The sequence below is a fragment of the Hipposideros armiger genome, unplaced genomic scaffold (genome assembly GCF_001890085.2).
Source record: "Hipposideros armiger isolate ML-2016 unplaced genomic scaffold, ASM189008v1 scaffold_10, whole genome shotgun sequence".
In the NCBI taxonomy this organism is placed as follows: domain Eukaryota; kingdom Metazoa; phylum Chordata; class Mammalia; order Chiroptera; family Hipposideridae; genus Hipposideros; species Hipposideros armiger.
The window spans coordinates 6,765,302-6,791,528 of record NW_017731360.1 but is presented as its reverse complement, the minus strand read 5'-3'; the positions used below and the strand labels follow the sequence as shown (position 1 = coordinate 6,791,528).

Here is a 26,227-nt window from a genome sequence, read left to right as displayed (position 1 = left end):
GCCCCCGCCACACCCCCTGCCACACCCCTCCCAGGACACTGAAGGTGCACATACCAAGACGATGACAGCCGCAGGGCCCACAAAGGCATAGAGCAGGCCGCCCTCCAGGGAGAGCCAGCAGCTGGCGGGAGAAGAAGGGGCATCAGATACCCAGGCTCCTCCCCCACCTCAAACACCATCCCTCAGTGCCCACTGGGCTGCCAGGCCCACATCAGCAATGGGGCTGAGCCCCAGACAGGGGTAGAGACAGCCACTGGCTCTTGCTGAGCCTCAGTTTCCCTTCTATCAAAAGCTAAGACCATCACACCCAGCCCCATGAGGACCAAACAAGGCTGATCCCTGAGCTAAAGGGCTCTTGGGGATTACCCAATCCCAGCACACACTTTTACAGTCAGGGAAACTTGAGGCTCTGAGATGGGAAGGATTTTCCCAAAGCCCCACAGGAGGTGTGGGCCAAGCATGCAGCCTGAGAAGGCCTGAGGCCCAGTGTGGGTCCCTAACAGGTCCAGTAACCCCACCGCCCACCGTCGGAGGCCCACGTACTAGCTGGATGTACCATATCCTTTGGTGCGGGTAAAGCCGACAGACACAGCCACGACCAGGGCAGGCAGACCTAAGGGATCGGGGGAAGCCAGAGTGAAACAGCTGCCAGTCTTCAGGGTCCTCTCATCCTCCCAGACCCTGACACAGTCCAGCTGCCCCCTGGGCCCACAAAGGGTGGTCAGGGCTGAAGCTGAGCCTGTCTTGCCGCCCCTGCTCCCAAGGCCCATTGGCAGAGTCCAGCACAGGCCCTGCTCACCCCAGCCCAGGCAGAGGAAGCGCTTGCGAACAAGGCGGGTACGGATCCGTCCTATGACAGCCAGGTAAGACTGCCAAGCCTCAGTGAGCACCCAACAAAAGGAGGAGAGGAAGAAGAAGTGCAGGAAGGCAGCTGTCATGGTGCATACACCCTGTAAGGAGAGGGGAACGGAGGGAGTGGCCCTGAGCAGCCGCCAGGGCGGGAGGCACCAGGCTTCCCACACCCGCTGCTGGGCGCTGCCATGGCCGCCCACCCGAGCTCCGCCCTCCACAGAACCCTGCCAGGCACCCCCCATCTTCCTGCACCCACACACAGCACGACACAGGCCCAGTGACATGCACACAGCACTCAGCATCCGGGAGGCGGGCAGGCAGGCTGCCCACGCACAGACGGGGTTGGCAGGGAGGGGGGCAGACAGAAGCACCTGCCACGTCACGGCCAGGCAGGCCCCATGCCTGGCACTCACAGTGCTGGCACTGTGCAGAGAAGGCTCAGGGGGCATGAGGGACAGCCAGCCCAGGTCATCCATAGGCAGGTGGCACAAGAGGCCTTGCTCAGGCTCCTACATGTCCACAGACATGAGAGGGCCCAGGCTCCACAAATGCCACCCACCCAACACATGTACACGCAGGCGCTCAGCTCATGTACTTGTTCACAGATGCACACATTCATCACTTGAGTACACACACCCCTCCTCTTCAATGCTTTCGCCTCTGCTCACACACAATTTCCCACACACACACTCAACCCAACGCACAGCTGGAGTGTATACAAACATCCATCATTTACGTATATATACACAAACATTTGCTGTCACCTGCAAACACTCTCCGCCCTCACCCGCTTCTCCGCACTCTCACTCCCTGGCACCCCCATGAGCCTGCACCTGCCTTGCTCAGCACCCGCGACTGGCCCACGAGGATCAGGATATTGGACGCCAGGATGGACAGGCAGAAATTGAGCAAGATGATGGAGCGTTCAGATTTTATAAACCTGAGAGGGCACAGCGGGCAGAGACAGAGGAGCTGGCTGCCCCGCCCAGCCTAGGGTGACTGGCCACCTCCCCTCCTCCATCTTCCCAGTGTCCCACCTACCTCCAGAAGGCAGCATAGATGGCAAGCAGGGTGAGCAGTGCCATGCAGGACACAGCACAGCCAATCACAAGGGGGACCGAGGGGGAGCCCGCCAGCTCCAGGGTCTGGGGGAGATGAGCAGACGTTCAGATGGGTAACTGGGAGAGGGCTGCTGCAGGGGTGCCCTTGGCCTCCCGACTCCCTGTCTGGTACAGACTGGCACCTGCGCCTTCCTCACAGCCACACACAGAAGAGGACTCACCCTTCCCCTCACACATGCACAGAGCAGACCCTCTCATATAGGTACAGGCATATTTATGCCCAGTCACCCACACTCTTGTACACACAACCAGACACGCACACGTGTGCACATGCACACGACTGCCCACTGCCACACACCCTCAGGCACATGTCATCACTGTGAGCACCATCCCAAGGGCACAGGCTCCCATGTGCAATCCCAGAAGTGCAGCTGCTCAGACACAAATGTGGGATCACCCAGGTAGGTCACTGCTGACACTGTCACAGATGGCCGCTGGCAGCCCAGGCATCTCCTCCCTGCCCACCCCAGGCACCTCCCACTCACCAGGTCCTTGGGTGGCTGGGCCAGCACAGCAAAGGTAGACAGATGCTGGCACTGGCAGCGGGTGTGGGCTGCCTGGGTCTCCAGCGTCTGGCAGCTCTCGGTGTCCCAGTCCCCTGAGCTGGCATCTCTTGGGTGAGGGGAGAGGTAGAGTGAGCCCCGGCCCAGCTCTGTGGCTCCACCTCTAGCACTGACCACTGCCCAAGGACGGGTGAATCCAGGGCGAGGCCATATCCAAGAGGTAGGCAGCTGGGAGCTCCAGGATGCACCCTTGATCCCTTAGGCCAAGGATTGCACGAAGGAGCCCTCTGGTCTCCCAGGCAGGAGATCCCCTCTTTAGGAGAGGTCCTAGGGCTGCACTCTTCCCCACACAGAGACCATGCCCAACTCACGCTCTGGAGTAGTCCCAGCTGGCACAGTGGGGATCCGTGGTGCCCTGGGGAGTGGGGCGCAGAACACATGAGTACAGTGTGGGGTGGGAAGCTTACCACCCTGACCTGCCATGGCAGGCCCCACACTGGTCAGAAGGTCAGCCTGCCATTGGGCACACCACCTCCCCATCAGACAGGCCTTTGGCCACCCATGTTGGGGTGCACCCAGGGTCCCTGCCTGGGCCCTCACTCACATTGATGATATAGGAGAGCTCCACTGTGATGAGGGGCTCAGCTGGTGGCTGCGTGGGGGGCCGCACAGTCACCGTCATCACCCGGGATGTGACTGCCAGCGGGGGCCTGGGGACAGGTTCTGAGGTCAGCTCCTGCCAGCGGGTGCCCAGACCCAGTCAGGAACCCCAAAGGTGCTTTGGATGGGAGGCAAGGGGTGACCAGGGGCCAAGTCCAGGGGTAGGCCCAGAGTGCAGTGGGGCCCAGGACTTTGGGTGAGGTCTAGAGCTCAATCCAACACCCCCTGGACCACAGCAAAGCCTTTGGGAGCTGCATGGACATCTTTGAGAAGCAACTCTGTCCAGAGCCAGGTGAGGGGTCCCCACGGCTGCAGGAGGCTGCAGCCGCATAGCTCTCTGTGGCCAGCACAGGCTCGGTCCGCCTCTCACCAGAACTCCCTGGACCCTCAGCAGCCCCATCCACCTCTCCCAGGGACTCACCTGGGGGGCGGCAGGATGAGGCCAAGGGTGCGGTAGAGCACAGCACCGATCACAAAGTAGGAGGAGGAATCCTCAGGGTCTGCTGGGAGGAGGCGCTGGTGGGAGTAGCCTGGGCCAGGGCCCACCGTCCCTGGGCCCCTCCCCCTGCTGGCGCTGCTGGCTGCCCCAGCGGCAGCCGGCTTCCCCGGGCTGGAGAGGCTGAGCACCTCCTTGGGCAGGAAGAGGCGGTCCTCCGAGTGCCGCACCCAGTCCTTCATACCCCTGCGGCCGCGCATGGGGAACGTGATGTCGCTGGACACAGCTGAGACGGGCTCTCGCTGAATACTGATCACTGCAGGGGGTGAGGGGTGGCAGACCACACCAGAGACAGACAGACACAGGGAACAGACACAAGGGAAGAGAGAGATGTGGGGGAGACAGGCACCAGGAAGGCAGAAGCATACACCCAGGTTAGTACCAACCCAGGAGTGGGGGACACATACACAGAGAAACACGACACAGAAATAGAAGAGGGGAAGAAACACGGAAAGATACAAATAAAGAGGTTAAATGAGGGAAAGACAGGGCCTCAAGAAATAGAGAGAAATAGGAAAAGCCTCAGAAACCATCCCTCGCCCACCGAAGCCTGCACCCCCTCCCTGCGGGACTCCTGTACCCAGGTTATCTGTGACAATCAAAGAGCTCTGGAAGGCCTTGAGAGCATCGCCCACCAAGTGAATGAAGTCCTCCACGACACGGAGCAGGTGCACAGAGCCAGGGGACACCTGCGGACAGAGAGTGTGTAAGAGGCCAAGATGGAGGCGGGTCAGGGCGGAGGAAACCTAGAAGCCTCACCGCTCACCTGCTGAGCGTCATCCCACTTGTCCTTGTTCTCTGCGTCCACCATGAAGCTCACCACCTGGAAGAAGCGCTAGGGAGATAGTGAGTGTCAGGAGGCCCCAGCCTCAGGGACAGGGGCTTCCCCACCACGGTCACACTTGCCACCCCCAGAGACCAGGACTTCCCATTCAGTCTTGGGCTTCTGCACCCTCAGCCCTACTTCCTCCCAGAAGGGCAGGGAGGTACCTGCACATCGTCAGCCGAGGGCACATAGGTGGCCCTCTTGAAGGTATCAGTGACGTTTCTCAGAATGTCCACCGAGAAAAGCAGGTCCCCGCTGTAGTAGGTGCGCCGGGCCAGCAGCTCCTGCAGGCTGCGCACCACTTGTGACATGCCCTCACCTGCCAGCATGCGCTGCCCCTTGGCCAGGTGCTCCCGAAGCTGCAGGTGACAGGTGGGCCACTGTCACAGGAGTGTCAGGAGCTGGGACCAGCCCCTGGCCCATCCCTCTCCAGTCCACCCACTGCTTGAATCCAGGAGGAAAGAGAAGGGGAGAAGGCAGACAGAGATGCTCAAAGGGGCTCATGGGGAGACAGAGTCCAACAAAGAGACCCATAAAGAGATGAAATCCTCAAAGATATTTTAACAAGACTGAAACAGAAGTAGCTAAGAAGGAAGGTGCTCAAATGTACATACAAAAGATGAGAAACATAGTACAGGGACGAGGTACCCCCCCATCCCAAAAGGGTCGTGCACACTCTGAAGTGTAATTCATTCATATTCTCTCTCTTTCTCCCTCTCTTATACAAGCTCTAAATGCCAACCACACAACTAATGTGTAGTCAGACAAACAAGTACACACGAGCCACATTCGCTGATAACATGGCATGCCCTAAGCTGGGCACTGGGGACACAAAAATAAATTCAACTTTGTCCCTGCCTTCAAGGAGCTTCTGGTCAAACAGGACACAGACATTTCAAAGACCGCTCATAACACCTAATGACTGAGAAGCTCAGAGGGCTACAGGAACACAGAGGTAGGCACCAGGGATAAGGGAAGACACTTGAGAGTGAGGCCTTGAGGTATGAGTAGAAGTTTACCAGACAGGGAGAGGCACAGCCAGGCAGAAGTGGAAACAGCATACATATGCCAAGGCACATAGGCGTGAGCGAGAATCAAGTTCCCGCCACCTCCTACCAGCGTCTAGGGGAGATTTTGTGTTGCCCCAACCCAGCAGGGCACACTCACTGACAGATATAGGTAGCGGTACTCGTGGGAGATGCAGCGGGCAAAGCTGGGCAGCCCCCAGTATGCCACACCCTGGGCACTGAGAAGACAGCGGCGGCTGGCAGACCCTGCAGGGGACAGGACAGAGGGTTGGGTATGGGGACCGAGCTCTCACCCACTTCATTCCACACCTCAGGATAGAGGATCAAAGAAGCTGGGGGCCCAGAAGGTGGTAGCCAGAATGGCAAGGTGAGGGCCAGGGGAGAGGGCCACCCGACCCTCACCTGAGGCATTGGGGGGACACTTGTTGTAGATGATCTCGCCAGCAGCCGCCTTCTTCCACGTCATCAGCATCACGTACTCATCCCTGCACATCTCATGGAAGGCTGTGGGTACAGTGGAAGGGCTCAGCCAAGCCCATATGCTTGTCCCCCAACCCCCAGGGTCCTGTGAGCAATACCTGGACACCTCTTCTCACTGCAGGGCTTCACTTCCTCTCCGGTGCCCTCACAGGGGTAGCCCTGCGTGCCCGTGGCCTGGCACATACGGAAGCGACGCTGCCAGCCTGTATCACACGTCTTGGAGCACAGGCTCCACGAGTTCCATGGCCCCCACTTGCCATCTGTGGCTATGGGAAAGGGGGGCGTGAGTGGTCCCAGATGCCCCCAGGGCCAGGACGGCCACCTGCAGCCCTTGCGCTGAGCACTCACCCGGGCACTCAAGGTTGCTGCACTCGCGGGTGTCCGTGAGGGCACCTGTACACGTGGCCCAGGCTGGGCCTGCCACGCTGCACTTCCGGCTGCGCTGCTGGGTCCCATTGGCACAGGATGTGGAGCATGGGCCCCAGGGACCCCATTCTAGCCACTGGCCTTCCACTGCATGGGGAGACACAAGCAGGGGTGGCCGTTGAGCAAGGGGTGTGGGAACTGGAGGGGGCAGAGCACTGCAGGGAGACGGCAGAGTCTGCTAAGCACTGTGACTTGAGCCAGGCCAGACTCACTGGAGAGTGGTGGATGGAGGGGTCTGGAGTGAGCAGGTGGTGCCTGGGCCTGGTCCTGCCTGCCTGTCACCAGCTCCAGGAACACAGGACACCTCTCCACTCAGCATCAGGGCACACACTGTCCTCTTTTGGCTAGGGAAACGGGCCCCGGGGTCACCATCTGATCGGTCTTTGCCTACACTTAAGCCCAGCTTTGTGTCCCCTCATAGCCCAACTGGCCATGAGCACCAAAGTGCTATGAACAGCAAGGGTAGCCCAGGGCTTAGGGAAAAGGGCACTGGCAAGCAGCCCCCCCCCTTTAATGGGGGTCACAAGGTGCCAACTCCACCTCAGATAGGCCAGGTCACCTCCCACGCTGGCAGTCTCCCCGTGCTTGGTCAAAGTTCATGGGGCCCCCAGGGGTAGGGCATCGGACCTGACTGCCTCCTCCAAGTCTCCCGACCCCCACCCGGCTGGGCAACGCCCGCCTGGAAGCCCACGGGCTCTACTGACCCGGGCAGGCAGCCATACTGCAGAGCTTAGTCTGCAGCTCTGGACCCTCGCAGGCCTTGCCGCCGTGCTGGGGGGGCACGCAGGTCCGCATCCGGCTCCGGGACCCCCGCCCGCAGCTGCGGGAGCACAGGCTCCAGGACCCCCACTCCTCCCACACGCCGTGCACTGCAAGGAAGCACGTGGCCGGTGGCTGGGCCGCACCTTGGCCCCGCCCACTGCCCATCTGCCCACCAATCAGGAGCTCCAGCAGTTCTGCGACCACTCCTCATTGGTTCTGCCCTGGACCCCATGACTCAACCCTTTGAGAGGATGTGGATGGCATGGGTTTCTATTCCCAACTCACACAGGATACCTCCTGTGGACACCGGGACGGGGAGTCTGGGGTCCCAAAAGGGGAGCCAGGGGTCCTCTCCTGAAGGCACAGGAAAGCCCAGGAAAGGACACAAGATCTACCCCCACCCTATCCCACTGTATCCCTCCCCACTCCTTCCCACCCCCAGACCCAGAGCAGGAAGGCAATATGGCAGGCCTGGGGCAAGAGAAGTGCCCCCTCCACCCCAAGCGCATGAACACACAAATAGACATGAACCTCTACATGGACACTGACACAACGAGCTCACACTCCAGACACAGCTTGGCCCCGGCCCTCTGCAAGCTCCTGCCACAGCCCCAAGTACCAAGAGCCCTTCCAAGGTAGCTCTACTTGAATTCCACAGCCGGGAGCTAGCCGTGGCCTAGGCGCCACTGCACTCCCTCAGAGCGTGAGGAGCAGGACTGACAGAAGCTGTCCTGCCCCTCATGGCGGACCCCCGGTCCCAGGCAAGCACATGCACATTCTCAACTTCATGCTGAACTGAGGAAGGCTTCAGGGTCTACAGGAGGCTCCCTGGGGAATAGGATGGGGAGTCGGATGAGGGAGGGGATGGTCAGGGAAGGTGTCACTTTATTTTTTAAGTGGCATTTGCCTTAGATCTTGAAGGACAGGATGAATTTTGATAACCCAGGCAGAGAATAAGGAAATGCAGGGAAGTGGGAAAGTGCAAGGAGTGCTGGTGTAGCCAGAGTATAGGGAACATGGAGGGCAAGGAGGGTGGAAAGATAAGCCTGATTACTAGGCCCTAGGCATCTAGGGAGTGATGCGCCCAGAACCCAGCCCACTGGGCCTTGGTCTGATTCACCTGTGTCCCTAGTGCCCTGGACTGGGCTGGGCACGGTGTGGGAGACATTCATTTGCTGAATGAAAAGAGACAACCAACCATCTTTGGAAGATTAACCTGCCCGAGTCCCAGGCAGGACCTAACCCTGCAGGCAGACCGGGGAGGACGGGCATACCTGGGCAAGTGGCTGAATTGTTGCAGGGCCGGGTCTCCCGCAGGGGCCCGCTGCACAGGGTCCCATAGGGGGAGGACACACAGGAGCGGGTCCGCACCTGCAGACCCTGCCCACACGTCAGGGAACACACGCTCCACGGGGACCACTCCTCAGCCGCCGGGTCTCCTATAAGAGAGGGACAGCGTCGGCGGCAGGGGACACCTCCCAAGTACTCAACCTCATAGGAATCCTCCTACCCTGACCCCCAGTGACAAGCCCTTCAGGAGGCAACACAGCCCTGCCCACAGGACTCACATGGCTGGGAGACACAACTGAAGTCCAGGACTTAGACACAGACGGGCATAGACACACACCAAACACACATGCCACCAGACACAGCACGGGCCTCCGCCACAGAAGAAGGGAGGCGGGCCCGAGTTACCTGTCTGCGCCAGGTATACCCCAGGCTCATCTGCAGACCGTGGCCACTGGGTTTTCACCTTCGGTTCCTCTTCCGGCTCCTCACCTGGAACACGGAGGTGGTGGCAGGGGCTCAGCCAGGGCCAGCTCTGTCCTGCCAGAGTGGCAAAGAGAGGGCAGCCTTGCTTGCCCTTAGCCCGAGAGGGTCTGGAACCAACTGCAAGTGATGCTGAGAGAGCATCGCGTCCTGCCCCCGACCCCACCACCACCCTTTTACAGATAAGGAAACTGAGGCTCAGAAGGCCACACAGGACTTGCCCACAGCCTCACAACCATCCTTTCCTCCTCTTGCCTCAGCCAGAGCAGAGGTGACTGGAGACAAGTGGCCACTCATATTAATGAGTTCTGGGAGGCTTTTGTGCCAAGTGCTGTCCACACCTATCTCCTTTGATACTCTCTGGGGAAGTAGGGACCCCTATTTCTGTTTAAAGATGAGACAACTGAGGACTAGAGAGGGGAAGTTACTTGTCCGAGGCTACACAGCTTCATGAGCCCGAAGCCCAGGCTCTTCCCCTCAGGGCTGCCTCCTAGGACTGATTAACAGCCATGCCAACCGTCTGTGACCATCCCCCAAGTCTGCCTCCAGGACGATCCGTGCCAAGCCAGGGGCTGAGTCTTGGGCCCAGATTCAGCTCCTCAGGCAGCACTGGGCTGTGACCTGGTGGCGCAGGTCAGAATGCCATTCCTCCGAGACCCAAGGGCCTGGGGCAGGTGCCTACATCCAGGAGACCCTCCTCCCCACTGACTCTACGGCCAGGAGAGCAGCAGGTGCTCCAGGAGGCCGCTGCTGCCTCGGCCTCAGCTTCACGGGGCTCTTGGCTGCCCTGATGTATGTGTCTGCTCCAGGCTTGGAAGCACCGCCAGTGCTGGAGGAGAGGCTGGGAGCTCCCATTCTCCAAAGCCCATCCCTCTTGTTCAGACATGAGCTCATCCAGGCCCTCTTCCACAGGCTGGGTAGCAGGGATGGGGGCAGACGTGAGTGCAGAGGGGAAAGACCCAGCCCATGTAGAGGCTGGTGGGCAGGTGGGACTGGAACCACATTTGAGGACAGGGTTCAGACCATGCTGTCCCCAGACTAGTAGGTACTCTTCTCCCCCGCCCTCAGGCCCTCTCCTATTTCTAAAAGCCAGGTCAGCACAGAACAGGCACTCCGAAGGAACCCAAGAGGGTTGTACTCTTTCTGCCCCCTGCCGCCCAGTCCAGGCTCTGCATTGGAGAGAAAGCTCTTCCCGACAAGGCATGAATGAAGAATGGCCATCCTGAGTAAACCCGCTATCCAGAGAGCCTTAAACTGCCTCAGCCCAGCTTCTAGTCTCATCAACCCTGGGGCCCTTCCTGCCACTACAGCCACCAGGCCCAGGACCTGCTCTACATCATCCCTGGAACTTCTCCACCATCTCTGAAACCTGGACCCCCTCAAGACATCTTTGGATGTTCCCAACTGGAACAAGGACATTGACCAGCTGTGTGACCCTGGGCAAGTGTCTTTGCCTCTCTGACCCTATTTTTACCTCTATGAAACAATACTTGAATACCCCCTACCTCAAGGGTTGACGCAAGGACTCCCTGGCAGTAGGCCATGAAGCCCTTGGCACCTTGCTTGGCGCATGGCAAATGCTCAGAAGGCAGGAACTATCTGGTTTATTTTTACCATCTCCCCTCCCTTCACAACCTCTACCCCCTCTGCACCCTCATACCACCCTTCAGCCTCTGGGCCTCCTCCCTTTGAATAGCATCTTCAGTCCCTCCTGGCCTCACATTGGGCCCTGCCTCCATCAGGACTATCAAGGTGTTGGTGTCACACCTGCCAGCTCCTCAATCTGCTCACCCAACCCTTCCACCACGCCCGCTCAGCTATTCCCCCCGCCCTGGATCCTTGTGACAAGCTGCGTTCTCCACGCCCACCCCCAGGCTGCTGAAAAAATCCACAGTTGTGCCAGCTGGCACCATGACAGATTCAGGGCTGCACATCCGCTGGGCTCCCGGGCTTCTCAGCAGCCCTTCTGGGCTCCCTGCCTTCCCTATTCCCCGCCTCGGCAAGCTGTGCCAGACCTTGACCTCTCTCCTTAAGCCCATCTCCACCCACTCTCTCTCTCTCTCTCTCTGCAACAAGCTCCTTCACAGAGGAAGCAGAAGCTATGACACGGGAGCCCCCCAACTTCTTGCCCCACACCTCCAACTCCTAACTTTCCTGCAGGCCTTCTCCTCAAAAAGGTCAACCCCTCCTTCGGTTCTTGCATCCCACTCCTCCAGTCTTCTCAGGAGGGTTCCATCCAGTATCCCTTCTCCCATCAGCATTCTCTCTCCTCATCACATAGTCCGTGAACGTATCCAGGCCTCCTGCATTCTGGGGGGAGCCCTCCTTTCACCCTCTTTCTTCCTCTGGCTACTGCTCTCTGGCTTCTTTCTCTTCACCATCAGTGAATGGTCCGCAGCTGACACTCCAGTTTCTCACTTGCCACTCACGTCCTGACTCAAATGTCACCTCACCTGGTAATCCTTTACAGTCTGGTTCCTGACCACATCTTTCTACTGAAACCATTCTTGACAAAGTCATTAACACCCTCCTTGCTGCTAAATCCTAGAGACACTTTGCAGGCCTCGTTTCACTCACTCCTCGGCGGCATTTGGCCTTGCTGACTCTTCCTGCTTTGAAACACGCCCCTCCCTGACTCGCCTGCTTTCCTCCTCCTCCTCTGGCTCCTCAGTCCCAGTTTCCCTGACTGGTCTATCTTCCTGCCGCTACAGGCATTCATGCTTTGTCCTGTTTTCAATACGCACTCCGCACCCCTCCCTCAGGCTTAATTAACCCCCTCTGAATGGCTGCTCCCGAGTCATTCCCCGCAGAGCACCCCCCCTTCACTTCTACCTAGCTTCCTGCCTCCTGAACAGGTGTCCTGACAAACTCAGCATGTCCAAAATAGGGTCGTCATCGCCTCTCAAACCCCTACCTGCTTGTTCCCCCACCTTCTTCGCCTGGAAAACTCCTACTTGACCTTTAAAACCCACCTCAAATGACCTCTCATCTGTGAAGTGTTCCTTAGTCCCCCACTCCCCAGGCAGAATTGGCTGCCCTCTCTTCTATGAACCGTCTCATCACAGATGATTCCGTCTTCTGTCTGAACTTCCCCTCACCCGTGAGCCTTTGAAGGAAGGCTGCGTGAGAGCCATCTCCCTGACTGCAGTGAACACCAGCACAAAATCTGGTCCAGGAAAATATCGATACACACCAATGAACACACTGATGCCAGCTTCCCACCCCCCACCCCACCCCAGCCCGGGGGGGGGGGGGGTCACTGGAAATGGTCGTTTGTATCTTGAGTATCAGCTCTGCCTAGTAGCCCTCCACCAGTTTATTAACGAACCTGACACCCATGATTAAACATTCTAGAGATGCCTTCGACCTGTTGCAAATCCAGCCATGAGTCCCCTCATCCAGCTCCTGTTTTGGCATCTTGACCGCCATCATGTCTGTGACAACCTCCCCCACTCCCACCATCGGCCTGGCATCCAGTAAGCTCATCAAACAGGGACAAGTGAAAGACCAGCCTGACCCGCTTGTCGTGGACTCACGCTGTTTCCTGTGGTCTCCACGCCTTCTACTAGCTGCTCACCGGCCACTTATGAGCCAGCCCAACAATCTAACCAGAGGGGATGTCGGTGGTTTCTGGAGTCCACTCCCAATTAAAAATCAGAACATGCCCAGGTCCAGCTGGAGTCCCTTTCCTAGCCTCCTGGGCTGGGTCAGAGAGGATTCGAAGGAAGAAGCCCAAAGCCACAGTCGGGGCCTGCACTGACTGCCCTCCCCTCCACCCTTGCCCCCACCTCCCTCAGAAGAGTGGCCAGCAATTTCTTTCCCCCAATGTGAAAGCCAGTTCTCCCTGAAGGGGGAAGAAGACAGGTAAGACCCGAGGTGTCATCTACTGAAACAAACGTTTATTCAGCCTCTACCCAGTGCAGGCCCCAGCCGCCTCCAGGCCCAGAACAGAGGGAATCAGAGGAAGTTGAGCAGAGAGGATGAGGGGTCCAGGAAGGGGTGTGAGAGCCACCAGAACTCTGGAGTGTCCCACCCAGTGAGTTCGAGGGCTCGTTGGACCAGGTGCTCTGATGCTCGCAGGCCTGCAATCTATCCGTTTTCCCACCTGGCTGCCAGGCATGGGCACAGACAGACCTGCTGCCTGGGACAGGCTTCCCTGCTCAATCCCTAATCACCTTTGAGCAGTCCTGTTTTATTTTGAATAAGATAGCATTTACTACACAAATGCTATATGCCAGTGTATACTATGCACTCTACATCACCTCATTTCATCCTCATTAGGTCAGGATTTCCAACTTACTGGTGAGAAACGAGGCTCCAAGTTCTCACACTGTAGAGAGGGTGACGGGGTTTCATACCCAGGCCTGCCTGACTCCGGAGGCCATGCCCTATCCACTGACCTGCACTTGCTCCTACAAAATGCAACTCGACTTGGAGTTGGTGCCTTTCAGAGATGCCTTTCCTAATTCCCATGGGACTCCCAAGTCACTCCCTCGTCCCACCAAAGGCCCTCAGACTTGCTTCTATTGGGTCGTCGGAAAAGTCATGACGCATTTTTGCAACGAAAAACATAGACAAAATACGTCATGACTTTTCTGACAACCCAATATTATCCTGTTTGCACACTGCTTTCTAATTGTTCCTTTGTGCATCTACTCCCCCTCCCCCAAGGCAAGCCAGATTCTCCTCTGTGGCCTCCAAAGTGACTGTCTGGGAGGCGGGCTCCAGACACACATACTCCCCTGCTGAGGAAACTTCAGTGGCTCCCCGCTGCTACAGCCATAATGTCAGCCTCTGAGCCTGGCATACTCCAGCCCCTGCTGACCTGTCCAGTCCTGTTCTCCCTTCTCCCCCAGGCAGCCAAGCACACTGTGAGGCCATGTGGAGAGTGGAAAGGACATAGATTCGGGAGCCAGGCAGGTGTAGGTTTGATACCCAATTCTGCCACAGTCTTGCTGTGTGCCCTTGGGTGAGTTGCCTCACCTCTCTGAGCTTAAAAATCTTCAACTGAAAATAAACATGACACTTCTTACCACAGGTTCATTGTGAGAATTCAAGGAAACAAGAGACATGGACTGCCCGGAACACAATAAGCTCTCAATGAAAAGGAGCTGCCACCCCTTCCTGTTTTCCCTTGAACATACAAATGCTTTCCTCCCTCCATGCATCTATTTCCTCCCCTTGAAATTTCCCTTCTTCTACATCAATCTGCCAAAATCTATATGTCAAATGCCACCTCCTCCAGGAAGTCTTCCTAGGCTGACCATACAGTGGTTTGGGTTTGCTGGTTCCTTCTTCCATGGCTGAGATCCCAGGCTGCCTGCTACTGCAGCTGTGAGTATCCTGGGCTTATCCCTCTTTTAAGTCCTAAGGGAGGGTCTCAATCTCCCTCTCCCCTCTTGCACCAAGGACCTAGCTCTGAGCAGCCAGACACAAGACAGGGATTCAGCAAACATAGGCCAGACACCCCTGAGGGTTCCTATACCCAACCACACAGGGGCCACTCTTGTCTCACCCCTGGCATTGGCAGGCAGAGTTGGCACAGGTTCTCTGCCATTTGAGCAGGACTGCAGACCCTGCCCCCCAAATGCTTCACAGTCCAGCCTTCTTGGTGTCCTTTGTCGGGAATGTGTTAAAAATAACCACGATAATCATCACTTCCATGAGAAAGAGCGGTGTGATTTACAAAGCAGTCCTCCCTCATCAGGCTTTCTACATCCTTCCTGAGGCTGGCCCCAAAGCCCTGAGTAGGGACCAACTGATTCCCTTAACACATGGTTCCCCAGCCCCAGCAGTGCTTCTTGTGCTTCACAGTGCATCAGAATCTCAAGGGTGCAGGGACAGAGGGAGGTGGTTTCTGAAACTTCCTGGCTCTGCATCTGCGGTCCAGTGCAACTGGGTGTCCTTAGGAGACCAGAGACGCAGCAGGCTGCCAGTCCCCTTCCGATAACTTCTTCCCCAATCCGCCGGTCTATCTGCTCAGCTTCCCAACAAAGCTAGCTGGGTTCCTGCCACCACCCCCATTCAGCCAGGAGCTCCTCGAGAGCAGGGACCATGTCTGACTCACCCTGCCTCCCACACGATGCCCAACTTCTTGCTGCCTTACTTAAAGCCTTCAGCCAACAGGGTGAGGTCCCAGTGTTTGGTGATGGCAGTCAGAGCCTTGGCCCTGTCTCCCAGCACTGGGGCTACTGTCCAGTAACACCAGTGTACCGTATCGCCCTGTCCCCGGCATGTTCACACCTCCATGCCCTGGCACAGGCTGTTTCCTCTGCCTCCAAAGCCTTTCCTCCTACGGGGTTTCCCAAAGCATGCAGTAGGAGATGACTCGGGGTGGCTCACAAACGTGCCATTAAATAACACTGGGTCATTGACAGAGGAAGTTATCCCCTTTCCATGTCTCTTAATTAGGGTGACTATTTGCCAATCTGCCTGGGATAGTCCAGGTTGCAACTGTTGCCTTAATGGAATTAATAATACCCCCCTCCCCGCCTTTATAGCCTCAAAAATATCCCGGTTTAGATGATGAATTGTATGGTCACCTTACATTTAATCCTTCCAAATGCATGAAAGATGAAGTCTCTGTGACTTTATCACCTTTAACACCTCCCCAGCATGTGCCAATTTCTCTAACAAACTGAGGGAGGAGCATCTGGCTGGAATTTAATAATGTTTTGTTTTCACTGTGGTTGTTTCTTTGGTTATCTTCTATTTCAGGTAAGTGATACAATTTTTCCCCCTATGATACGAAATTTCTTTTTAATATAATAAATTTTCAAAGCAATTCAATTTGAGGAAAAATTTCATAGGCCAGTGAATTCCTATTCGCTCCTCAAAACCCAACTCAGAGTCACCTTCTTTAGGCTGCCTTCTTACTACCCCTTTGTGGTGACAGAGCACAGAGAGCTCCAGCAGCACGGATGGGGCCGGAAGGATCTTCCAGGAAACGCACTGTATGTGCTAGGTCTTCCCCCACCCCACCTGGAGAGAGGCCCTGCCTCCCTGACTCTGAGCCCCAAACAGGCAGGTAGGGCCCCACTTCCTGCCACCAGACCAGGCTGGCCAAGAGGACAGCAGGGCCTGAGTGCCGAGAGGAGAAAGGCCAACCTAGGACTCGACTGGACAGTTCACAAGCAACGTCCTAGAGCACACAGGGCTTAGAAGGATGCGGAAGTTCTGGATAACCAAGGGCAAAGGGCATTCCAGGTAAGAGAAACAGCCCAAGAAAAGGCAAGGAGGCCAGAAAGCAGGGGGTTTAGGGGCCACAGTTGAAAGGTAGGAGAGAATTAGAGGGAAGGCTGAAAAGCAGGTGGCAGCGGGGTCCAGGGTGGGGCTGGAAAGACAAACTGAGGAATGTGGGCCACACTGGGGAGTCACTGGGGGGCTGGATCAGGGAAGTAACACACAGAGAACTGGGGGTCCTGAGGCCCCAGTGGGCAGCACCTTGTCCAAGTTACACCGCAGCAGTGGCAGAGTAGAGATTTTAACTTACTCTTGCCTCTCAGGCCTGACACTCAGGGGAGCGCAGGCTTACCTGGTGGCCATGACTCAGGAATGGAGCCTGGATGATGGGAGGGAGGGCTAGCAGCCACCAGCCAAGGTTGGGGGAGGGCCTGTGACTGAGGCGAGGAGTGTAGCAGAGGAGGGAGGGGGTTGCAAGAATGCAAGACACTTTTTCCCAGGTGTCACTCTGCACAGCCATCCCCACTGGCTGGTGCTTCCTGAGGACTGGTGGGTCAGTGGGCAGCTACAGGTCAGTGGCCAGGCCCCAGGAACTAGGCTCTGCAGCTGGCACTACCTCTATGACCCACCTTCCTGCCCCAGCCTCAACCAGCCTCCGTGCCAGTCCTCCACTGAGCTCCTTCCTGCCTGCCTTCCCTTTCTTCCTCTCCCCCTACTTAACAGATTGCGGCAGCAAGATGGCACAAATTTATGGCTCAACTCACCAAAAATAACAAGAGATCTATCAAAGGCAGTTTGCGTGAAATTAACAGGCGCCTGTACCCTCTTGTCAAACGCACTCAGCTCTGAGGCGGGCCCGGGTACTCCGCTCTGCCACTGCCCACCAGTTCCCCACCTCACTGTTCTTCCAGTGCCAACCAGCCCCATCCCACTTGGCCTTGCCACTGATCCTACTCAGCGTGTCTCACAGAAGGTGAGCACAGCTCCCTGCCCCTGTGCCTGGCAGAGCAGCCAGGAGGAGGGTCCCATTCTTCCTGTTCACCAACATCCCCACCAATCTTGTTCTTAGTCTGGCAGCTCTGTGTGCCAGCCAGTTTTCCTGTTGGCCAGTGAGGAGGAGATGAAGAGAAGCATGGAGGTGAGGCCAAGGGCTTGGCAAAGGTGGTGCCGCCACCAAGCAGAGTGCCCCGGGCCTTCATGATGTCACGCCCTCAGACACTCCCTGCCACCTGGAACAAACTGAGTCTTGTCCCCAGAGAGACTGGGCAGAAGAGAAGGGGTGGCAAAGAAGAGTCTCTTGCCTGCCAGGGGTGAGGAAGGGGCTGTACCAGCCCCGCTCTGGTCCCCAGTGTGCCACGTGAGCCCACTTAGGATGGCTGATGTCCCATCACTCCTGCAGCTCCCCACAAGGGCCCTCCTTCAGACAAGCCTATAGAGCAGCCTGGAAACATGCCACGCAGGACAAGGGGCATGAACAGAGGTCAGGCTGGGAGCTCAGGGCTCTCTGCTCAGAAATGATACCAGGCCTCATGTCCAAGGACAATCAGTGTCCAATCTCCACCCATCCTCAGTCCCACAGGCTGACGATGGTGGGAATGATGATACCCTTCTCATCACCAGTCCTCTCTGATGCCCAGAGACATCCCAGCTACCAACCAACTCCTGCTTCCGGCTTCAACCAAGCCGGACTGGCTGCTCCTGGCTCTGTGCTCCACATGGCAGCCTGCCCAGATGGTGCCTGCCCAGGAGGGGAGAGCCATGCTCCATCCACTGCGGACCACTGGGCCAACGGGCCATAGGGAAAGCCAGACAAAAGAACCCACCCTCTGCTGAGCACGATTGGGGAGGCTCTCATAGAGTGACAGGCAGTGGCAGCCAGGCAGGAAGAGCTATAAACCTCCTGATATACGCCTGGCACTCTCCGCAGATGTTCGACAAAGAAGCGAAATTCAATTTCTTCTTGCAGGCACTAAATCCCAGGCCAGCCTCCAGGGCCTGTAAGCTGCCCACGGCCTAGCTGTCACTGGGACGGCTTCATTGACTGCTGTTAAGAGGCCAGACTGGCCTAGGGGAGAGGCCAGAGCAAGGCCACTGAGCACTTGCCATGGTTGGGTATGATGCCAAATGTCTTCTGGGGGAGGTTGAGATGCCCCTCCCCCAAAGCACTGGGAGAGGTTATTGTCACGATAAACACCCCTCTCTAGTTAATTCAGGGCTATCTCCCCATTTCATAGACAAGAAACTGATGACAAAAAAAGGTAAGGGGTCCACTCAAAGTAACAGTCAAAGGCAGTGCCCAACTCCAGGGTTCTGGCCTCCAGAGCAGGGATGGAGACAGAACATACTCCAGTACTCCTAGCAGCCCACACATGGGACTCCCTGCCTCCTTGTAATCCTCTCTCAGATCTAGATGCCCCTTCTGACTTACATCCCTGCGTGACATCCTCATGATGGTAAGCGCAATACCTATTATCCCAAAGGGAGAAACTGAGGCAAGGGAGGGAGCTGTTAGCACCAGAGCTGAGGCCCAGACCCCGGGCCTGCCTCCCTCCCACCCACTCCCTGCCAGGCCCCCTGGCCAGTCCCTGGCCCAGCACTGTTCAGCAGGAACGCAGGATCCAGTGGAGGGGCTTAGGGCCTCAAAGCAGCAAGAAGGCAGGTTGGCAGAAGGGAGCTGGGGTGGGGGCGGGAGCAGGCAGGACTCAAGGACTCGCAGAGCTTTTGCCCAGTCAGCAGGAAGCTCTAGCAGCTGGCAGCCTTGGTCCCAGAAGACACGGGCCCAGAAGGGGGAGGTAAGGGACCCTGGGAGCTGAGCCAGCCCAGCCTTCCAAGGCAGCCTCAAATCTCTTCACCCAGGCACATTCTTCTGCACCTCCCTTTGCCTTGACCCTGGGGCCACTGCCAAAAATCAGTGACCCATGTGGACAGGAACACGTCCCTGCTCCCTGCCTACTCCAGCCTCCAGGCAAACTTGTCAACTTGCAGTGCCAGGGCCTGCCACAGTCGCTCCCAGCTTTGGGCTTTTGTACACACTGCTCCCTCTGCCTGGAATGCCTGCATCGCTCCTTTGGCTTGGCTCATGCCACTTGTCCTTCAGATCTCCACTCCTGTATCACTTCCTTCAGGAAGCCTTCCTTGACTGCCCCATTAGGGGAACCCCTCCCTGGGTTTATCATGCTGCATTCTCTGATCAGTGCCCCCACTCATCCACCTAAACTGCAAACTCAGGGGAGGCCTGACCCCAATCCATTTTGGTGACCCCAACATCTGGACAAGGCTGAACACAGATGACATGAGTGAATGACTATATGAATGGCCCCAGGATCTGCCAAGATAGCAGGCACCATCAGGCCCCCGGACACACGCGCCCCACTCGGGTGCTGCTCAGACTCACCATATCTCATCTCAGTTGTGAACAGGTCATTGCTGCTCCCCGAGTGCAAATCAGCCTCAGCAGGTGGGGCTGGGCCCCCAGGCACCAGGGCATTGGACAGGGTGTGGGCAGCAGGGGGACCTGGAGGCGTGGTGGTGGCAGGACTGGTCCCCGCCTCACCAGGGCAGCTGCAGCCCGGCTGGGCAAAGCCACAGGCCCTGCCGGCAGTGCGGCCACACTCCTCACTCCAGCGGCAGAGCACACCACAGGTGAACTGGCTGGAGTTGTTGTTGTTGATGAGCAAGACCTCGACAAAGCGGAAGGCCAGGGCCGCGGGCGCCAGCAGGCGCCGGGCCTCCGAGGGCTCAGCTGACAGGCACAGCTGCACGAAGTTCTTGTCGAAGTGCAGGAAGGTAAAGGGGCCTGAGCCACCGCACAGCTCCAACCCCGCTGCTGCCTCCTCCTCCTCTGGCCGCCCCACCTCCGACTCCACCTGGGCCACTGCTTCCTCCAGGCTAGGCCGCAGACAGGTAAAGTTGACCAGGTAGTGGTCCAGAGGCAGCAGGCGGGGGGCAAAGTGGGCACACACTTCCTCCTGGCGGTTGAAGCGCAGGTACAGGGAGTACTTAGTGGGGTCAGGGTTCTCCAGGGTCCAGGAGCAGCCCGAGGCGATGGTAGGAAAGAGGTCCTGCAGTGAGAAGGCCCCGTAGAGCACGCCCGAGGCCAGGGCGGAGCAGGCACTGGGGTCAGGGTCGAAGGCGGTGGCCAGGTGCAGGGACAGAATCACAGATAGTAAGAGGGGACAGGCTGGGGTCATCCTATGTCCCTTGCCCTGTGGAGAGAGACAGTGGTCAGTGGCCCCAGGCACAGCCAGCATGGGCTCTGAACCTCCTGTGGCTAGCTGCAAGTAGTGGGCCTCGTGCTTAAGACCACCTGTGTGATCTTAGACAAGGGACTTGACATCTCTGAGCCTCAGTTTCCTTACCTGTAGAATGAAAGCACTTGGGAGAGTGCCTGGAATCTTATAAGCCCTTACGAAACATTTGTTGTTGTTGTTACTATTACGCTATAGTCCTCTGTCAGTCCCATCAACCCCAAGCATCTCAGCTTGACATTCAGATCCAGTCCCATCCCCAACACCCAACTTGTATTCTCCAGAACTGTTGATCTCAGTCGCAGTGTGTCGTGATCAGCTATGAGGCGTGTCATGCGTAATCCAACAGTAATTGTCAAAGCAGCGATGTTTGACAACGATTTGCTTTTTTATAAATCAAAGCAATTCAAGGTTATTCCCAGAACAATGTCATTCTCACTCACTTGCTTTACTGAGTGAGAGAGAAAGGGGGGGCATTACCGCCAGTGTGCCAGGGGCTGCACACAACCTAAGCCATGCCCATGGGAGGGCATCGCAAGTATGAATGTCAAGAGTATCACTGTTGTGGATTTCCTGGTGGCAACAAGTGGGAAAGGCATCTGCAAAGTGGGTATGGTAATTCTCCTCAAACCCCTCTTCCCCTCCCACCATGGGGTTATCATCCAAGGCCTGGCTCAGGGCCTGCTACCTGCAGTGAGGCCACCTTGCCATCTCCCTGCTCTTAGCTCCCACAGCCCTGTCCTGAAAGTCCACACTACCCAATCATGACCTCTGTCCCTTGCTATCTCCCCAGGGCTGGCTCATGCATCTCATGAGTCTTCCAGCTCCTAAGAGTAAAGGACCAGAATTCACTGATTTCCACCTTCCCCTCAAAGTGCTGCCCTAAGCTGAGCTCCCAGCAGGTGTGAATGTCCTCCAGGTGTGCAAGGGCAACAGGACCCAAGCTCGACCCTGATAGACACACAAGGCAGTTAAGCCAAAGTGGACAAGGGCTGGTTGGCGGGGCACCTACAGGTGCCCTCCCACCTGGCAGGAGAGAACCCCTGCCCACAGCCTGCCCAGTCTCTCTATTCTAGCTGTCCAGAAAACGGAGCCTGGTGCCTGGGTTGTCTCAGCCCCACTTCCAGCCCTGCCCCCAAAGCCATCCACACTGCCTCCCTCCTCCATGCCCACAGCATAGCTCACAGAACTGGATGGGCCCCTAGAGCCTGGTTGTTCCACATTAGAGGAAAAAAGATGAGGCTCCGAGAGGGGAGGCAACCTGCTTAAGATCACACGAGAGTGGCCAGGCTGGGAATAGATGGAGTCCAGGATCTGAGGCCCCAGAGCAAGTTTCTCTCTCATCCGCCAAAAGCCTCTTGCTCTGTCCCCTTCCTTGCTCAGGCTTCAGGACCAATGGGCAAGCCATTAGCTCTGGGAACTGAATTACAAACATAGGAAAATGCACAGATGCAGCTAGATTTTCCCAAGACAAAGCTGCTCCCAGGGACAGATTTCTCTTGGCTGTTCAGAAGTCTAAATAGTGGCCGGAGGTGGGGTGTGGGGATGGGGGGTGGGGGCGGCGCAGGAATTAAAACCCCAGAATTCCAATCCCTGTGCAGCATTCACAGAGCTCCACACTGTCCCAGCTACCACATGCTGCAACTCTGAGCCAGGCTCAAGCCCTCACCACAAACAAGCACTTGCCCCTCCCCAGTCACAGGGGGGTGGGAGGGAAATAGAGGGAAGCAAGTTGAACACAGTCCCATTTTTCTGGGGAGGAGTCACCCCACCCTCCTCCAAAGACCCACCTGGAGTTATTCAGCAGATGCCAGAACAAGCTGTGCCTTCACTGTCCCCCCAGAGCTGAAAAAGGGACCCTGGCCTTCCCCGCCCCACATCATGCCTATCCCAAACTGTTCAGCCTGCCCAGCCTGCTGCGGCACCAGCGAAAGCAGCGGCTGATGATGAGTGACATCCAATCCCCTCGCTGCCCCCAATTATTTTTAAGCAGGCTGCAAAATTCAGGCCATAGCTGGGGCTCATGGAGGGGAGGTGGGAGCTCATTAAAACTGGCCTCGCCTCCCCCACTTAGAGCAGGCGGGGAATCTCCCCACACAGACACCAGCACATGTGGGTCTGAACATCCCTGTGCCCTGCAGGCATGCACACAAAAGCATGTATGCACGGATGCATGTTTAGACAAGGCGATCACAGGCATTCTGCGTGTGAACACACACATGCACATAGATGAGTGTAGACCACTGATGCATAAACTCACATGCACACAGGGTTGCACACACTCACGTGTACAAGGGTATAAAGGGCCAGATGCTTGTTCACATAGGCAGAGATGCAAATGTACTCTCTGAACACACACAGGTATTTGGTTCTCTCAGGCTCAGCATATGACAGCTAAGTGTCAGGCAGGATCTGACCTGCTGCTCTTCCCTTTGTGTTCCTGAAGCTGGGGGCTCCGACTCCCCACCTCCTGGGCCTCCATTGCCCCCTACTCCATAGCCCTGACCCATCAAGAAGCACTAGGTCCACATCCTTTAGAGCAGCGTTTCTCAACCTGTGGGTCGCGACCCCTTTGGGGGTCGAACGACCCTTTCACAGGGGTCGCCGGGTCCTCGTATGTGGGCGTATCTGCGTGTGGGCCTGGAGACGATAGAGGAGCGGTGTCTCGGTTCCTAAGACCATCGAAAATCTGTGTTTTCCGATGGTCTCAGGTGACCCCTGTGAAAGGTTGAGAACCGCTGCTTTAGAGCCACAGCCTGGCTTCCCCAGAATTGAGCCATCTCTAAAACCTGCCCAAGCCCCTCCTCTACTCAGTCTCCTTCAGATACCCCCTTTCACACCAATTCTTGAATTTCACCCTGGGTATGACCCTCACTGTTCCTGCTGTGACACAGACCTTTTAGAGGCCCATCTTAATATCACTCCCCACCCACAAAATAAGGCAAGAAGCCCACTTCCAAGCTAGGTCAGAGAGAGCCTCCCCTAGGAAGAGACCTAGAAGGATCCTTGCCTCTCAGGCAGCCTAAGTGGTTATCAGCCGTGATTAACCTCCCAGAGCCTCAGTTCCCCACTCTGGAATGGAGACCATGGTGCCGGCCCTCAGGATTGCACACTACTCATTCGGTTTCCCAGTGAGTTCGCAGCACAGAGCCTGGCACAGGGAGAGGGCTCACAAGTTCCCTTCCCCTCCACCCCTTCCTCTTCCCAGAAACTACAAACTCTCCCTTCTTTCCTGCTGAGGTCAACCACTGCCTCTGGGAGGCTCTTTGGGTTGAACCACAAGAGTGGCTTTGCCACCTCCAAGCCCAGTAAGCCCACACACCGGCCTGTGCACAAGAGCTAGAGAGAGGCACAGAGATCAGCTCTGAGGAAGGACTTCCTGGGTCAGGAGGTTAATGGAGAGGATAATCAAAAGGCCACCTCCCTCAGGACCTCACAGGGCTGAGATGGGTGAGTCGCTGGAGAGCCTAATCTCAGTCTCAGGGACCCCCCTCCACATACCCCCCCCAGCGTAATCTCAGTCTCAGGGACCCCCCCCCACATACCCCCCCCAGCGTAATCTCAAGTCTCAGGGACCACTCCCCCCCACCCCCCCCCCCCTGCTCCGGCTACCTTCACTGCATACCTGCCTCCTCCCAGCACACCTGGGAGTCCCACCCTCTGCCCAAGCACACTCGGGCCCCCTTCCTCTCGGCCCCACAGGCCCGCCCAGCCTCTGGCTCCCCTTCTGTACCAAGGAGTGGGGGAGCAGAGGGGGGGCAACTCAAGGCAAAGGCTGGGTCTCCGGGGATCCCCGGGATTGACCCCTATCCGACCGGCCCGGGTGGGAGCAGGTGTGCTGCGCGGCGGGGAGCCGGGAGCCCGGGCCGCGGGCGGGGGGGAGGGGCGGCAAATGGGGGAGGGGGCGCGGCGGTGCGCACATCCGTCGCGTTTATCCGCCTGGCAGCTCCAATTCGCCTGCCCGTCACTCACCCTCCATCTCCCCGGAGCACGATGAGGGGCCCAGCTCAGGCCATGCTGCGGGCGAGGACCCCCAGTTGGGGCCTCTGGGTCCCCTGCCCACGCACCTGCTGGGGATTGGGGTCCTGAAGGTCCCCGTTCCCGGACCTCTGGCACCCAGGAGGGTGCACAGCCTCGGTCCAGCCTCTGGAGAAGGTGGGCAAGACCGAGGGAAGGGGAAGAACTACCCAGGGTGGTTCTCGGACTGGCAGAGAGGGTCTCACTGTCCCCAGAGGGGGGCTCCGGGAGACTCCAGCACACCATAAGGAGGGGGATGAGGGGCGGCCCCCAGACCCCCGGGGCGGTGCCGCGCGGGCGGCGGGGGAGGGGGCGGTGACTCAGCCGCCCTCGGCCCGCCTCCCCGGAACTTTGCAGCAGCTGGAGCCGCCGTTGCTACAGGAACGGAAAGCTTTTGTTCCCCAATGTCAGGGCTGCCAGGGCAAGAGGGAGGCTGGGAGGCTGCCACTCCCTGGTGGGACCTAGGACGCCACACTGCCCAGAGGACTTCCAGCCCAGAACAACCTCACGGTTCCGAATCCCCTCCCCTCCTTCACCAAGCCAGTCACTCCAAAGCCAGGTTTTTCAAACTCTTGGGGCCCTCAGGCCAGGTGGCCCCTTAACTCCGATCTGGAGATCTGGAGCGCTAACTACCCTGGAAAGTTCCTGATGGCGTCTGACCTCCTGGGGGAGGAAGAGGTGCCTCTGTGCCCCATGTGCTCCTCCATGACTGATTTCCCACGTGGGACCCCCTAAGGGACAGCCTACCTTTGGAGACTTTGACTTGGGTTTCTTCTCTGTACTTATCCCAACTCTCGGCCTCTACCCCTGAACCAGGACCTCAAAGACCTTGGTCTGGCTTTCACTGATGCCCTTCTGAAAAGAGCTGGTCCCAGAGCAGTCCAGTGGGATGCTGAGGGGGGCTGGGGGAGGGAGGGAGACTAACAGTCACAGGCTCCCTGGACCCACTCTAGGGGACTGAGTATTTTCTGGCTTTATTATCCTGGAGGTTATGTAGTGAAGTCACTGGAACCTGTTCTGCATTTCTCCTCTGGGATTATGAGTAGAGTGGATAGGGGCCTGACCTTGGCCTTGAAGAGGAACAGCCCAACACACCTATCAGTGTTGAGCATTAGTAGGTGCCAGGCACTCTATATACAATCTGATTTCATTCTCCCAGCAAATATATGAGGCCGGGATCATTGACCCATTTCATAGAGGGCCAACTGAGGCTCAGAAAGGTTATGTAGCTTGCCCAGGTCACACAGCTTTTGAACCCAGGTCATCTGACCAAAAGCTGAGTTCCTAACTACTTACTCAGCTTCATTATCTGGGGGATGGAAGGGAGGGAAGGGGACAGAGACCAGCTGGGACCTCACTTTGGGTTACAGAAATGCCTACCACACACACACACACCCCAGGCTAGACCTATTCCTTTCTAAAGAGTGATGGGGGAGGGAAGCAGAAGAGAGGAGGAGAGAAGGCAGACAGGGGAAGAAAAGGGGGAAAATCTCTGTTAATCTTGATCCAGGAAGACCTTCCCTCAGGCTTCCACCACCACCAGGACCCTGTACAGAGTCCACACTGACCCCCACCACTTCCCCAGATATCTGCTCTGTCCCAGGGCAGGGGAGGACCCCCCACCATGTAGCCCATGTCCAATCCAGACAGAGCCCACCTCCACCCTCACCCCCACCTAGTGGGGACTGCCCTGGGGTAGACAGAGGCTCCCTGGGGATAACTGCCCAAGCCCAAACAAGCCAAATCAGACCATCTCAAATCCAGGGGCCAGTCCTGCTGGTCTGTGTCTGATGGCTCAAAAGATTCCAGAATTGCTGCTACGATGAGCCCTTCCCTCCACCCCATCCCCCCATCTCC

At 57.4% G+C, this 26,227-nt stretch overlaps 1 protein-coding gene across 18 annotated transcripts in view; it reads right to left on the bottom strand.

Moving 5' to 3' along the window:
• Positions 1-26,227, bottom strand: part of ADGRB2 (adhesion G protein-coupled receptor B2) — a 36,896-nt gene that overhangs the window by 8,859 nt on the left and 1,810 nt on the right. For 8 of the 18 annotated variants that reach the window (XM_019659861.1, XM_019659936.1, XM_019659818.1 and 5 more), the window contains exons 2-21: positions 19,501-20,311; positions 8,850-8,933; positions 8,429-8,593; positions 7,097-7,261; positions 6,315-6,479; positions 6,065-6,232; positions 5,889-5,990; positions 5,626-5,732; positions 4,623-4,817; positions 4,399-4,467; positions 4,213-4,321; positions 3,558-3,888; positions 3,081-3,186; positions 2,848-2,891; positions 2,459-2,585; positions 1,894-1,997; positions 1,690-1,792; positions 800-950; positions 544-613; positions 55-121 (exon numbers count right to left, since the gene is read on the bottom strand). In XM_019659861.1, the coding sequence (XP_019515406.1) occupies positions 55-121; positions 544-613; positions 800-950; positions 1,690-1,792; positions 1,894-1,997; positions 2,459-2,585; positions 2,848-2,891; positions 3,081-3,186; positions 3,558-3,888; positions 4,213-4,321; positions 4,399-4,467; positions 4,623-4,817; positions 5,626-5,732; positions 5,889-5,990; positions 6,065-6,232; positions 6,315-6,479; positions 7,097-7,261; positions 8,429-8,593; positions 8,850-8,933; positions 19,501-20,296 (3,228 nt within the window). In that variant the 5' untranslated portion in view covers positions 20,297-20,311. Of the gene's footprint in view, positions 1-54; positions 122-543; positions 614-799; positions 951-1,689; positions 1,793-1,893; positions 1,998-2,458; positions 2,586-2,847; positions 2,892-3,080; positions 3,187-3,557; positions 3,889-4,212; positions 4,322-4,398; positions 4,468-4,622; positions 4,818-5,625; positions 5,733-5,888; positions 5,991-6,064; positions 6,233-6,314; positions 6,480-7,096; positions 7,262-8,428; positions 8,594-8,849; positions 8,934-19,500; positions 20,312-26,227 lie in introns of those variants that run through there. The other 10 variants (XM_019659898.1, XM_019659907.1, XM_019659927.1 and 7 more) reach the window with 7 other exon arrangements.